This window comes from Hemitrygon akajei, chromosome 4 (assembly GCF_048418815.1).
Source record: "Hemitrygon akajei chromosome 4, sHemAka1.3, whole genome shotgun sequence".
Lineage (NCBI taxonomy): Eukaryota > Metazoa > Chordata > Chondrichthyes > Myliobatiformes > Dasyatidae > Hemitrygon > Hemitrygon akajei.
The window spans coordinates 97,412,700-97,428,432 of NC_133127.1; the positions used below are offsets into that span (position 1 = coordinate 97,412,700).

Consider the following 15,733-nt stretch of genomic DNA (forward strand, 5'->3'; position numbering starts at 1 on the left):
CCAAGGAAGAAACAATAACTTTTCATTCTACTTCCAGCAAATTAAATTTACACACTTCCCTGCTCAAGGAAACACTCTAACAACACCTTGCCACCTCTCACAGCTTACAGCCACACGGATATGAACCTCTGAGACGACAGACACTATTGAGTGGCTGTAGCATTTACTGTACTTACCTTAACCTCTGTTTGGAACCTTGCCTTCAGTGAATGCTATTCAAAGTCTTTCAAGAGCACACCAAGCAAGAAAAATAATTGCAAGGGAAGAATCACCTTTAAGTCAGTGACAGGCTCATTCATCAGCTGACTTACATGTGCCATGCATTGGGAGGTACTCCCTACTAATTAAAGAGCATACTCCAGCGGCCAGCAGCTATCCTTCGTCTGTTGAGCTGAAATGCCTCCTACTGGCATCTTGGGAAGTGAAGCATTATCAATGTGTGGCAATGCCAGCAGCTGAAAGCACAGAGACTCAGCTCTATTTAAGAAACATCTTAGTAATTGTACATGAAAACAGAGTTACATATTACTCAAAGAAAACATAGTCAGAAACCCGATATAATTGCCTTTTAGTTACATGCAGTACATTTGCTCCCTTTTCAACACCTTGTTGATGGATTTTGATGGCTATCGGTGCTCCCCATGGCAACTGGAAGGCAGCTCCTTACCCACAATTCTGTGCTTCTGCTGCTCTACACTTCACGAATTGCTTGATACTCCGAGGCTCTGGCTTTGTACTCACACTGCACCAACAAAGTCTCAGTGCACTAAAAAATTTAAATCCATTTTCCATCTAATACTTTAAAATAAGTAGCAAATTATTATATTGACATCATTAAAGAAAAGACAGTTAACTCATACCTGCTCCCAATCTTAGTATCCGATCTATAAGTTGAAAAACTGCTCCCTTCTTTTTAGAAATTCTATGTTCTCCAGACCCACCTTTAAAAATAAAAAAAAGACAGCAACGCTTAGGATCGATACAGAGCTGAGCACACAGGATAACTTTAATATAATTCAAGAAAGGAGATTATATTCAAGCTCACAGTCTAGATTCATAAGAATATAGGTGTCTATGGAATAAGTTTTGAATGAAATGAAAACCTTGCAACAGTGCAACTTAGCTAATAAAAGCTTTTCCTCTGGTTCAACAGATTATAATTTCACAGTGGCACAGGAACTTCAATGTTGACTCTCCAAAGTAGCTCTGAGGAAGTGCTATAGCCTCCTTAGAGGAGATGTCAATATTAAACGCCTGACAAAAGGTTCTATTGAAGAAGATCAAGGAACTCCAGTCTCCTAGCCAATGTTTTTTCCCTCAGTCAACATCAGCTAAAATAATCTGACTGCCCATTCATCTTATTGCTTGTGAGTATTTGTATAAAATGTCAGCTATATTTGTCTGCTCAAAAATATCAGTTACATCAACTACTGAGAAAAAAGTGCTTTGAGATATTTCAATCTGAAAATGCAAGCATTATTTTATTCAGTTTTTTTCACTGTCTTAACTGCAGAATCAACTGGATACAGAAAGATTTGTGGAAACTGTAGCGAGCTCAATACATCAGCATCAAATTATTGTATTAGAATAACAATAATTTAAACTATACATGCAAGTGTGATATACTTATGGACATCGCTGCCTAAATAAAAATAACTATTTTTATAATAGAAAGAACAGAATGACCTATACGTAGCTGGTTTTACATCTTTCAAAGAAAGTAGATCATTAAATGGTTATGGCTGTTGTGTAAAACAATGTGGCAACCAATTAATTCAGTCAATTAGCTCTGGGAGGAATCTGTGATGATGTTGGTTTTAGGATAAACTTCGAGCAGGACACCAAAACTGTCATGAGCATAATATGCTCCAGCTGGAAAGGCTGATTGGATTATTAACTAACAGCCTTAACACTTAGAAGACATTCTTGATCTCAATGCCATATTCTCCCATTTGTACATATTTATTTATTGAGATACAGCACAGAATAGGTCCCTCCGCACCTTCAAGCCACACGGCCCAGCAATCCCTGATTTAATCCCAGCCTAATCATGGGACAATTTACAATGACCTATTACCTACCCAACCGGTACATCTTTGCACTGTGGGAGGAAACCGGAGCACCAAGAGGAAACCCACACTGTCACAGGGAGAATGTACAAACTCCTTACAGACAGCGACGGGAATAGAACCTGGGTTGCTGGTACTGTAAACTGTTGTGCTAACCATTATGCTACTGTGCAACCTGGTATGAATATATGAATTTTTATTTTGTGCTGCAATAAGGAGTACTGTAATTTGCCAAAGAGAATAAGCTTTTTCCTTTTCCACTTGTTGTGTAAATTGTGCACCTGTTATGGAACCTGATGAAATGTCATTCTTCATCTCCAATTAGTTCACATTGAGTGTAAATAAAAATTAACAGCAACATTACTGACACATAACTCACTGAACGCTGCACATGTAATGTAATTGACACGACTTGATCTAAAGAAAAAAAGACTTCAAAATCAAAATAATTACAATTTTATGATATTCATTTACTGTCATCAGAATGCACTTTAATTCTTTACATTTTACTATCTTTTTTGACAATTGATTACTCTCTTTGTATCATCACTTGATACAATAATAATTTGTTATTCCAGGTTTTTTGCCAAAGAATCTAGATTCTGAGAGCTGTTAAAGTATTCGGCCTGGGAACTATGATAGATCCAATCATCAATGTCTATCAATACCAAGTGCTGAGGACTACTGTGTCTACTTGTGCCTCCACTGAGATAAAGAAAATTGGAGTAGTCGAATCTGATATGTAGAGTTGCTCATCAGTTAAAGCACAGGGGAACAGCATAACAATTCATCAATGATACACTAACACACAATTCCAACAACAAAACTTCTAACTCTCTGCAGTCCTGGTTGAGATATATGATGCATAATTTCTCAACTGGTTAAGTGCTGAAAACTTGGAGAGGCTAGAGTCATGCAGAAGTACAGCTCACAAGCAGACCATTCAGGCCATCTAGTCTGCACAAAACCATTTAAACTGTCTGCTCCCATCACCCTGCACTGGGCTCTCCATACCCCTACCATTCTTCGCTTAAACTTTGAAATCGAGTTTGCATGAACCATTTTTTTAAATAAAATTTTTTAATTGAATTTTCAAATAGGTTACAGAAGGAAAAAAAATTATATAAAAAAATTATCAACCCTTCCCCCCTCCCTCCTAACATATCCCTATAGAAAGAGAAAAAAAGAGAGAAGAAAAAAGAAAGAAAGAATGCCTGGATATCAGAAGATCCCCACATGCTCCATGGAGTTAATAATAGCTTTAGTATATATATTTATTTCTTTCTCCAGATAACCAATAATGTTATCTTTGGAGCACCTATATATTTAATCCTATCTTTTGTAAATAAGGGCGCCAAATTTTCAGAAATATTTCATATTTATCTCTTAAATTATAAGTAAGTTTTTCAAGTGGAATGCAGCTAAAAATTTCATTCTTCCAACGATCTATACTTAAGTATGAATCTGATTTCCAAGTAACTGCAATAGCCTTTTTGGCTACTGTCAATGCAATTTTTATGAATTCTTTCTGATATTTATTCAGTTTGGATTTCGGTTTTGTCCCTTCAATATCGCCTAGTAAAAATAATGTTGGATTATGTGGAAGTTGTGTTCCAATAATTTGTTCCAATAAAATTCTTAAATTTGTCCAAAAAGGTTGAATTTTAAAACAAGACCAAGTAGAGTGTAAAAAGTACCAATTTCTTGATTACATCGGAAACATTGATCAGATATATTTGGGTTTAATTAATTTAATTTTTGTGCTGTAATATATAATTGATGTAAAAAATTATATTGCACTAATCTTAACCAGACATTTGTTGTATTTGTCATACTGTCAAGACATAGTCTTGACCAACTTGTTTCTTCAATTTTAATATTCAAATCAGTTTCCCATTTTTGTCTTGACTTATGAATTCCCTGTTTAATTGCCTGTCTTTGAATCAAACTATACATACAAGAAATAAATATTTTAATTTTTCCTTTTTGAATTAAAGTTTCTATTTCATTAGGTTTCAGCAATAACGTTGTTTAACCCAGTTTGTCTCTTAAATAAGCCCTTAATTGGAAATAACAAAAAAGAGTGTTGTTTGATATTTTGTATTTATTCTTTAATTGATCAAATGACATTAATATACCTCCTTCAAAACAATCTCCTATATATCTAATCCCTTTTTGAAACCAATTGTATAAAAGTTTATTATCCATTGTAAAAGGAATAAGTTTATTTTGAATTAAAGGTCTCGTTGCTAATAAAGATTTCTTTATCTCATCATCAACATTTATCTTATCCCATAAATCAATCAAATGTTTTAATATAGGAGATTCTTTCTTTTCCCGTATCCATTTAGATTCCCACTTATACATAAAATCTTCTGGTATATTTTCTCTTATTTTATCTAATTCTATTCTAATCCATGCTGGTTTATCTTCATCAAAAAAAGATGCAATAAATCTAAGTTGATTTGCTTTATAATAATTCTTAAAGTTTGGAAGTTGTAACCCTCCTAGGTCAAATTTCCATGTCAATTTTTCCAACGATATTCTTGACATCTTACCTTTCTCCTCACACATTTATTTAACTCTTGAAAAAACTTCTGCAGTAATTGAATTGGTAGTGTTTGGAATAAATATTGAAATCTAGGGAATATATTCAATTTTACAGCATTTACTCTGCCTACTGTTATTGGTAATGTCATCCATTTAAAAAGATCTTCTTGAATTTTTTTCAATAATGGTAAATAATTTATCTAAATTCTTTATATCATTATCAACTCTTACACCTAAATATTTTATACTATTTATCGGCCATCTAAATTGAGTTATTAGTCGATATTGATTATAATCTCCTTTAGTAAGGGGTAGAATTTCACTTTTATCCCAATTTATTTTGTAGCCTGATATTTTCCCATATTCTTCCAAATCTAGAAGATAATTTACACAGCGAATAAAATGGCCTGGGAGCAGGATTTAAATATCTCCTTATCCGAGGAGAGCTGGGACTCAGTTCTCAAATCGGTTAACTCAACTTCCCTTTGTGCTCGCCATTGCCTTTTACAGTTTAAGATTGTTCATAGAGCCCATATGTCTAAATCTAAACTATCTCGATTCTACCCTGGCATTAGTCCGCTCTGTGATAAATGCAAGAGGGGCGTGGCCTCTCTCATCCATATGTACTGGTTCTGTCCTAGCTTGGAGAAATTCTGGAAAGATGTCTTCACTACATTATCCGGTATTCTGAATCAGCACCTCGAACCTAACCCCTTAATTGCTCTGTTCGGTTTTTGGGGCGAGACAGATTTATGTCTGGGTCCGACCAAATGCCGAATACTATCCTTTGCCTCTCTCCTGGCGAGACGCTTGATCCTCCTTAGATGGAGAGATGTTGCCCCGCCCACTCATGCGCAATGGCTTAACGACATTATGGCCTGCTTGGACCTCGAAAAAATTCATTATTCAGTTCTCAATTCGGATCTAAAGTTCCATAAGGTCTGGGGACCTTTTATCGAGTCCTTTCATAACCTTCCTCTTGACTAGGGTTTTTTTTTCTTTTTTTTTCTCTTCTTTTCAGTCCCTTGCTTTCAGCTCCCCTTTTTTCTGGTAGTAGGCATTATTATCCTCTGTTGCTAAGTGTATTCACAGTCTGGGAGTTTGACTGTCTGAACTTATACTCTTTATATTGTGTGGTGGCTGGTCTGGAGTTGTTGTTTTTTTCTTGTGTTGTGGGGCTTGGGGAGGACACTAAGCTCACTTGTCTTTAATTTAGGTGCTTTTTTGTTAAATTCTCTTCCTTTGTAGCATATTGTTATTGTATGCTTAATCTTGCACTGTATTAATGCTCCTCATTGGGATTTGGGGTTTTTAATTTTGTAAAATGTTTTGAAAAACTAATAAAAAAATTTAAAAAAAAAATTTACACAGCAAATACAATGGGTTTGTTAAATAAAGCAAAACATCGTCAGCAAATAAATTAATCTTATATTCTTCCTGGTTAACTCTGAAACCAATAATATCTGGTTCCGTTCTAATTAATTCAGCTAATGGTTCTATCACCAACACAAATAAAGCAGGTGATAATGGACAACCTTGTCTAGTTGACTTTGTTAACTGAAATGATGTTGAAATTTGACCATTTGTCACTACTTTAGCTTTGGGATTAGTATTTATGGTTTTAATCCATTTTATAAAAGATACTCCTAATCCATATTTTTCCAAAAATAAAAAATCCCATTCCAATCTATCAAATGCTTTTTCTGCATCTAAGGTAACTGCCACACTCATTTCCTCCCTCTTTTGTGCCAAATGAATTATGCTAAGTAACCGAGTTACATTATCTGCCGAATGTCTATTTTTGATAAATCCTGTTTGATCCATATATATTATTTTTGGTAAGTATTTAGATAATCTATTAGATAAATTTTTTGCTATTATTTTATAGTCAGTATTCAACAAAGAATCTATATGATGTTGGTTTTAAAAGATCTCTATCTTTTTTTGGCAATACTATTAAAATAGCTGTCGAAAAAGATTCTAGAAGTTTATGCGTTCTTTCCACTTGGTATATTAACTCCATAAAAGGAGGAATTAGTAAATCTTTAAACTTATTATAAAATTCGGGCGGAAAACCATCTTCTCCTGGGGATTTATTACTCTAAAGTGATCCTAGAGCTTCTTCGACCTCTTTTAATGTAAAAGGCATAACTAATCCCTTCTGTTCTTCCGAATTCAATTTTGGAAGAGTTATCTGTGATAAAAATCTTTCTATCTCGACATTATCATTTTGTGATTCTGATTGATACAGTTCAAAATAGTTTCATTAATTTCTAAAGGTTTATAAGTAATTTTATTTACACTTGTTCTAATTGTATTTATCGTTTTGGAAATCTGGTCTGTTTTTAACTGCCAAGCAAGAATCTTGTGTGATCTTTCACCTAGTTCGTAATATCTCTGTTTAGTTCTCATAATTGCTTTTTCTGTTCGATATGTCTGAAGTGTATTATATTGTAACTTCTTGTTAACAAGTTGTCTTCGTTTTTCTTCTGTCATATATCTTTGAAATTATTTTTTTAATTTTGTAATCTCTCTTTTCAATTGATCTATTTCTACCATGTATTCCTTCTTAATTTTAGAAGTATAACTTATTATCTGGCCTTTCAAATATGCCTTCATTGCTTCCCATACTATAAAATTATCATCAACTGAATGTAAATTTGTGTCTAAAAAAAACTGAATCTGCTTTTTCATGAAATCACAAAAATCTTGACGTTTTAATAATATTGAATTAAATCTCCATCTGTAAATCGATTCCTCTTTATCCATCATTATCATTGTCATTGTCAAGGGGGAATGATCTGACAATATTCTTGCTTTACATTCCATATTTTTCACTCTGTCTTGAATATTCGTTGATAATAGGAAAAAATCTATCCTTGAATAAGTTTAATGTCTATTTGAATGAAATGAGTAATCTCTTTCTTTTGGATTAATTCTTCTCCATATATCAAATTTAAATCTTCCATCAATGATAAAATTAATTTTGTTACTTTTGATCTATCTAAAACTGGGTCTAGACAAAAATTAAAATCTCCACCTATTAATATTTTGTCATTTGCATCAGCCAAATTCAAAAAGGCCTATTGTATAAATTTTACATCATTTTCATTTGGTGCATACATATTCATAAGAGTCCATAGTTCTGAAAAAATTTGACAATGCAGAATCAATTAATACATTTTGTATTTTAATTGGTAAAGTTTTATTAACCAAAATTGCAACTCTCCTCGTCTTTGAATTAAATGAAGCTGCAATGACATTTCCGACCCAATCCCTCTTTAACTTCTGATGTTCTATCTCTGTTAAGTGTGTTTCTTGTAAAAAAAAGCTATATCTATTTTCATTTTCTTAATGTATGTTAAAATTCTTTTTCTTTTCACCGGTCCATTAAGCCCATTAACATTAAAACTTTAAAAATTCAGTAAATTAGTCATTATTTTTAACAGGGTTACTCCAATCTATAGTAATACCCAACCTTTCAACTTTCATAGTACCTTGGGAAATCTTTTTAAAATTCTCCATGTTGCTATGTGTCTCCCCCCCCCAATTGTCCAGGAAAAGAAAGAAAGATAAAAGAAAAATAGATTACAAAGAAAAAAATAACAAAATACCCCCCTACTAATGTTGTGAATAAAAAAAACACAACATTACCCCCCTCCGTTGTACAGGTCATGGCAATCGCCATGATTACACACGAGTCCCGTAGCAATAGATCCAAAGCTCCCCCAGCTCCCCCGTAATATAAAAAAGTATATATAAGAAAGGAAAAAATAATATCACTACTCTCGATTAATATTGCTCAAATTTTTACCTTTCTCCCCCTGTATCATATAATTAAAAATATATTTAAATATTCTTCTGTCCTTAAACATCCATCAACTCCATTCACTGTCCCCGTCTTCATCTTTAATCCATTTCACTTTTAAATCTTTGGCTGTGGTTAGCGAATATTTGGGAGTTCTCGTGCAAATTCTTCCGCATCCCGATAATCAGTAAAAAAAATCTTCTTTTTCTGTCATCACAAAAATTATCAGTGTTGCCGGATGGCACAATATAAATTTATAACCTTTTCCCCATAAAACTTTGTTCGCTGGGTTAAATTCCTTCTTTCTCTTCAAAAAGTCAAAACTTATATCAGGATAGAAAAGAACTATTTTCCCTTCTATCATCAATGGCCCGTTTCTCTTTCTGGCACGTTGGGCAGCAGCCTTCAGGATCTTTTCTTTATCTTGATATCTTAAGCATTTTATCAAGATTGATCGTGGGTTTTGATCAACTTGAGGTCTTGGTCTTAAGGCTCTGTGAGCCCTTTCAATTTCAATTAACTGGGTTCCTTCTTCCATTTCCAAAATTTCCGGAATCCATTTTTGAAGAAAAATTTATTGGATCCTCTCCCTCTATAACTTCTTTAAGTCCAACAATCTTAATATTATTTTGTCTGCTAAAATTTTCAAGTACATCCACTTTTTCCAACAACAGTTTTCTTTCTGATGTCCAGGCAGTAATATTATCTTTCATTTTATTTACTCTATCAATGGTGTCTCCCATTGTTTCTTCCAAGTTTTTAATTTTCTTGTCCATTTTGTCCTGTCTTTTCATCATTTTATCAAACATAGTCTTCATATTGTTAATATCTTTTTTATTACTTTTAATGCTTTTAATTTATGCATTATTCACACCAGTTTTTTTAATGTCTCCAACATCACCTCCAACCTCTTCTTGTTGCTCTTCTTTGTTTGTCTCTTCATCTTCGTCTGATTTGTCCAGAGAATCTGATTCCACCTCATATTCACTTTCACTTTCAGTTCCGATCATAGCTGGGATTTTTAGTTTGAGTTGCTCATGTTTGCGCATGCCCCTTCCTTCACGCATGCGCAATTCCTGTTGCTCTTTTTTTTTGGAAACGGTTGATGTTGCCGCAGTTTCCTGTTCTGTATCGTCGGAGGTAAAATGAACTTGAGCCCGAGGCTCTTTCATGGCAGCCGGTCTTGATTCTTTTCTAACTTGTGTTGTCTTCAAAGTAGTAGTTTTCTTCTGCTTCTGTTTTGGAGGCATATCTTAAGACAATCCTGAGTAATTTATAAGCAATTTTTTAAAAGTATTTACTAACTTTTCTTCACTTAAACATTATTTTACTGTTCTTTTACGGGAGAGCTGGATTTCCACGTCTCGATCCTACGTCATCACGTGACGTCCTCCGAGTTTGCATGAACCACTTGTGCTGGCAGCTCATTTCACACTCTCATGGCCCTCTGAGTGAAGAAGTTCCCCCTCATGTTCCCCTTAAACTTCTCACCATTCACCCTTAACCTAAGCCTTCTGGTATAGTCCCACCCAAACAAAGTGGGAAAAGCCTGCCTGTATTTACCTGATCTACATCTCTCATAATTTTGTATACCTCTATCAACTCTCCTCTCAAACTTCTATATTCCAAAGAATACGATCCCAACCTATTCAATCTTTCCTTATAACTCAGGTCCTCCAGACCCAGCAACAGCCTTGTAAATTTCTTTGTACTCTTTCAAACTTGCTTACATCTTTCCTGTAGGTAGATGACCAAAACTGCCCACCAATACTCCATATTAGGCCTCACCAACATTTTACACAGCCTGAACATATCATTTTATCTTTTGTACTCAGTATATTGACTTATGAAGGCCAATGTGCCAGAAGCTTTCCTTTTGACCCTATCTGCCTGTGATGCCACTTTCAATGTATTATGGGCCTGTATTCCCAGATCCCTTTGTTCTACCACACTCCTCAATGCCCTACCGTTCACTGTGCAAGACCTACCCCGGTTGGTCCTGTCAAATTGCAAAACCTCGCACTTGTCTGTATTGTTACGTACCCGTGACATGTGACGCGTGACTGGGGTTGAAGCTATACTGGACTTGAGGTAATGGTCTTGTGATGGTGGAGTGACGTCATTTTCCCGCCAGTAGAGGTCATGTGACAGGTTTTTTTTTACAGGGTATAAAAGGAGGACCCCTCCCTGTGAGGAGGGGCAGTTCGTGGCTGGATTTGCCATGTTGACTTTATGCCACTGCGTGATTTAATGTTATGACGCAGTTTAGTTGAAAGATGAAGTTTTATCTAATGCCTAAAGTTTAAAAGGTCATTGCCAGCAGTTTCTTTACATTACTGCTAGTTGAGAATCAGTGGAGAGTGAAGATCAGAGTTCGGGAGTTAAAGATCGAGGAGAATCGAATTCGACGGTGAAACAGGTTCGACCTTGTTTGATCCTTATTCGGAAGGAATTCGTTGACTGTTCTCGTATTAATCCCTGTGAAATATCAGAAAGGATTGAGAACAGTGTTGTAAAGGAAAAGTCAGTGCCTTTAAGCCATTTCATTTCGTTACGTAAATTCTTCGTGGGAAAAAGTTCGATCTTGGGAACCGAAGCAACACGACGTGAAGGAGAATTTAAATCCTCTTAAAAAGTCTCTCCCTTAAATGGACTGTGAGCATTCTGAACTTTTGGCAATACTACTTTGAAGAACTGTTTTTGCAACATCGCTTTAAGAACTGTTTAAGCTTCATTACTTTAAGAACTGTTTAAGCTGCCGCACAGCAGCTGATTTCCGGTTACGTTAGTGATTTGTTTACTTTTGGGGGGTTTGTTTTCAGTGCTTAATAAACGTGTTATTTGTTATAAAAACCCCTGCCTAACTCATATATTTATTGTTGCCTGAATCCGTAACAGTATTAAACTCCATTTTGCACTTTTCAGTCCATTTTCCAGCTGATGCAAATCCCTCTCTGTCCACTGCACCCCCAGCAAATTTGCTGATCCAGTTAACCACATTATTATCCAGAGCATTGATATAGATGACAAACAATGGGCCCAGCACCGATCCCTGTGGCACACCACTAGTCACAGGCCTCCAGTCAAAGAGGCAATCATCTACGACCACTCTCTGGCTTCTCCCACAATGCCAAAGCCTTATCCAATTTATTACCTCATCTTAAATGCCAAGCGACTGAAATTTCTTGAACCAGCCTCCCACACAGGACCTTGTCAAGTGCCTTAGCAAAGTTCATGTAGACAACATCCACTGCCTTGCCTTCATCAACTTTCCTGGTAACTTCCTGGTAAAATTCTTATAAGATTTGTTAGACATGACCTAGCAAGCACAAAGCCATGATGACTATGCCTAACCAGTCCCTGTCTAGCCAAATACTCATATATCCGGTCCCTTACAATACCTTCCACAAACTTTCCCAAACTGAAGGTCAGACTCACTGGCCTATGATTTCCTGGTTTTGGTTTAGAGTCTTTTTTAAACAGCAGAACAACATTGGCTGTCCTCCAATCCTCTGGTACCTCTCCTGTCACTAAGGATGATTTTAATATATTTGCTAGGTCACCAGCAATTTCTGAACTTGCTTCCCATAGGGTCCAAAGGAACACCTTGTCGGGTGTGGGGATTTATCCAAGCTGACTTGCCTCAGAGCAGCAAACACCACCTCCTCTATAAACTGTCCATGAAGTTGATGCCACTTTGCCCCACGTCTATAGACTCTGTATCCGTGTCCAAAGTAAATACAGATGCAAAGAATTTATTTAAGATCTTCCTCATCTGTTTTGGCTCCACACATGGTTTACCATTCTAGTCTTCCAGAGGACCAATTTTGTCCCTATCAATCCTCTTGCTCTTAACACATCTGTAACCTTCACCTTATCTGCTAGAGCAACTTCATGCCTTTTTAAGCTTTCCTGATTTCTCTTTTAAGTGTTCTCTTGCATTTCTTGTACTCTATAAGCTCATTTATTCCTACCTGCTTATACCAGCTATGCACCTCCTTTTTTCTCTTAACCACAGCCTCACTATCTCTCAAAAACCAAGGCTCCCTACACTTGTTATCTTTGTCTTTTATTCTGACACGCATATACAAGCTTTGTACTCTCAAACATTTTGTTTTTGAATGACTCCCACTTTCCAATTACACTTTTGTCACTAAACAGCCTGTCCCAATCCGTATTTGCCAGATCATATCTGATACCATCAAAACTGACCTTCCTCCAATATAGAATCTCAGACCTATCTTTTAGCACATTTACTTTGAAAGTAATGGCATTGTGGTCACCAGATGTGAAGTGTTCCCCTACACAAACTTCTGTCACCTCCGTCTCATTCTCCAACAGCAGATCCAGTATTGCACGCACTCATTCTGGAACATTTATGTACTGACGAAGGAAACTTTACTGAACATATTTCACAAACTCTATCCCATCTAGTCCTTTTACAGTATGGGATTTCCATTCAATGGAAATTTAAAATCACCTACCATAACAACCTTATGTCTCTTGATCTCTTTACAAATTTGTTCCTCTAAATTCCTAGGATTGTCGTGTGGTCTGTAATATAGCCCCAATAATGTGGCAATACCTTCCTTATTTCTCAGTTCCACCCATAACACCTCACAGGTCAGGTTCTCCAGTCTGTACTAACGGATTACTGCGGTGACATTTTCTCTGACTAGTAAGGCCACCCCTCCTCCTTTAATCCCTCCCACTCTGTCAGGTCTAAAACAATGGAGCCTCAGAATACTGAGCCATCAGTCCTGCTCCTTCAGCAACTAAGTTTCACTAATGGCTATGTTGTAATTCCAAGTGTTGATCCATGCCCTGAGCTCATCTGCCTTTCCTGCCATACTTCTTGCATTGAAGTATACGCAGCTCAGGACACTAATCAGAACATGCTCAACCTTTTGATTCCCAACTTCATCTGAGGTCTTACCCTCCCTTCTACAAAACTCCTTAGCCACGTGCTAAACTGTATAATCTTCCTAGTTCTAGCTTCACTAATGCATGGCACATGTAACAACCCAGAGATCACAACCCTGGAGGTGCTGCCCTTTAACTTGACACCTAACTCCCTGAACTCCCTGCGCAGAACCTCGTCACTCTTCCTACCCCTGTCATTCATTCCCACCTGGACCACGACCTCTGACTGTTCACCTTCCCACTTAAGAATGCTGAGGACACGATCAGAGATATCCCAGACCCTGGCACCCAGGAGGTAACATACCATCTGGGAATCTCATTCTCACCCACAGAACCTCCTGTCCATTCCTTAATGAATCCCCCTATCACTACAGCATGCCTCTTCTCCCTCTTCCCTTCTGAGTCACAGAGACAGACTCAGTGCCAGAGTTCTGGACACTATGACGTTCCTCTGTACTCCCCCCCCCCCCACCCCCAACAGTATCCAAAGTGGTAAACCTGTTGCTGAGGGGGATGGCCACAGGGCCACATACTCTACACTGGCTCCTTAACCCCTGACTGTCACCCAGTCTCCTGTGTCCAGCACCTTGGGTGTAACTACCTCTCTATATGTCACCCCCTCAGCCTCCCAAATGATCTGGAGTTCATTCAGTTCCAGCTCCAACTCCTGAACACGGTTTGTTAGAAGCTGCAGCTGGAAGCAGTTTTAGACATCAGCGACACAGGAGGTCTCCCTGTCTTCCCTCATCCCACAAGAAGAGCATTCAACTATCCTGCCCCTCATCTCTACTGTCCGAGCTGAGCAGATATAAAGAAGGAAAGGGAGAAAAAATTTACCTGGAGCTTTTCTTTTCTTTGATTTCTCTGACTGAAGCATCTTTTCACTGAAGCCTCAGGATCACCATTCTGACGATGGTCGCTATGCTTGTCCCTGCCTTCCTTTAATTTGCTCTTGCTAATCAATACCAAACGTGGATTGGTCACTGGTCAAAGCTCAATTACACCGCCATAATCCACTGCTGCCTTTCACTACTCGGGCAATCCCTAACAGCGTCTACTGTTGATGGGAGGGGTTTCGTGCCTTCTGTGGAGATGCGATGGCTGAGAAAGTCAACGGTTGACAACCCAATCTGGCATTTAGTAGGGTTAATAATCAACTCGTGTTGGCTGAAGAGATCAAAAAGTTTGTGAAGATGGGATTTGGACTCATTGGTGACAAGTTTCTCATCCAGGCAAACAAAAAGGAAATCCAAGTCTTTTAATGCAGAGTCCATCAGCCGTTGGAAAGTCTAGGCAGTGTTTTTTGATCCATCAAAAGTAACTGCTATTATGGATTTCCCACTGCTCTGCACTTCGGTAAATTTTTTTCATCGCTTCATTCCACGAGCTGCTCCCTCTGTAAAGTGAGCTTAAAGGAAATACCCCAATGAAGTGCTTGACTGGTCAGCAGAAATGACCAGAGCATTTGATGATACCAAACGATCTTTTTCTAATGTGATCCTACTGGAGCACCCACTCCCCAACACACCCATCGCCATTACTACTGATGCTTCATTCTGCGCTGTGGGTCTGTGCAGGAACAGTTGGTCGGAGGCGTGTGGCAGCCGCTTACCTTCTTCAGTGGCAGCTCCGCTCCCCCTCCACCTCCCCCAAAAGGAAGTACAGCACGTTTAACTGTGAGCTTTTCACTCTCTATCTGGCTGTCTGCCATTTTTGTTTTCTTCTAGAGGGTCGCCATTTCACAGCGTTTGTTGACCACAAATCCCTCGTGCACATGATGGACAAAGTATCAGCCCTTGCTCTGCACAGCAGCAATGCCATCTGGCCTACATATCTAAGTTCACAAAATATCAAGGGGAAAAATAATGCTGTGGTCAATTGCCTCACATGGCCAGCTGTTAAGGCCACACATGTAGGGGTTGACTATGCAGCCGACCAAGTTACTGACCCAGAGGTCCAGGCTTACAGAACAGCTGTCACAGGCTTGCATTTGGCTGATATTAAGTTCAGGGAAGCTAGGGTTCCTGTCCTGCGTGATGCCTCAACTGGACACCCTTGCCCCATCGTGCCCGCAACCGGAGACAGACTGTTTTTGACTCCATGTCAGAAGGTCTCACAGAAACTGGTTGTCCTAAAGTTTGTTTGGCACGGCCATTGCCGCCTTTTGACGTCTCTAAGCAGTTTGACCTTGTTGGTCCTTTTCCACCCTCCCACGGTTTCTTGCACCTTCTTATCATGGTGGACTAAACCACCAGGTGGCCAGAGGTCACCATTGCTCCAGCATCAATGACAACCGTAGATGTGGCCCGGGTGTTCATCAGCATCTGGGTTGCTCAGATTTGCACCCCGTCTGATAATTCCCCTGACTGTGGTACCCAATTCA

General features: G+C 37.9%; 1 protein-coding gene across 2 annotated transcripts in view; it reads right to left on the reverse strand.

The window, feature by feature from the left end:
- The window catches only part of tll1 (tolloid-like 1), a 396,079-nt gene that overhangs the window by 239,143 nt on the left and 141,203 nt on the right, over positions 1–15,733 (reverse strand). For both annotated transcript variants that reach the window (XM_073043080.1, XM_073043082.1), the window contains exon 4: positions 861–941. In XM_073043080.1, the coding sequence (XP_072899181.1) occupies positions 861–941 (81 nt within the window). The remainder of the gene's footprint in view (positions 1–860; positions 942–15,733) is intronic.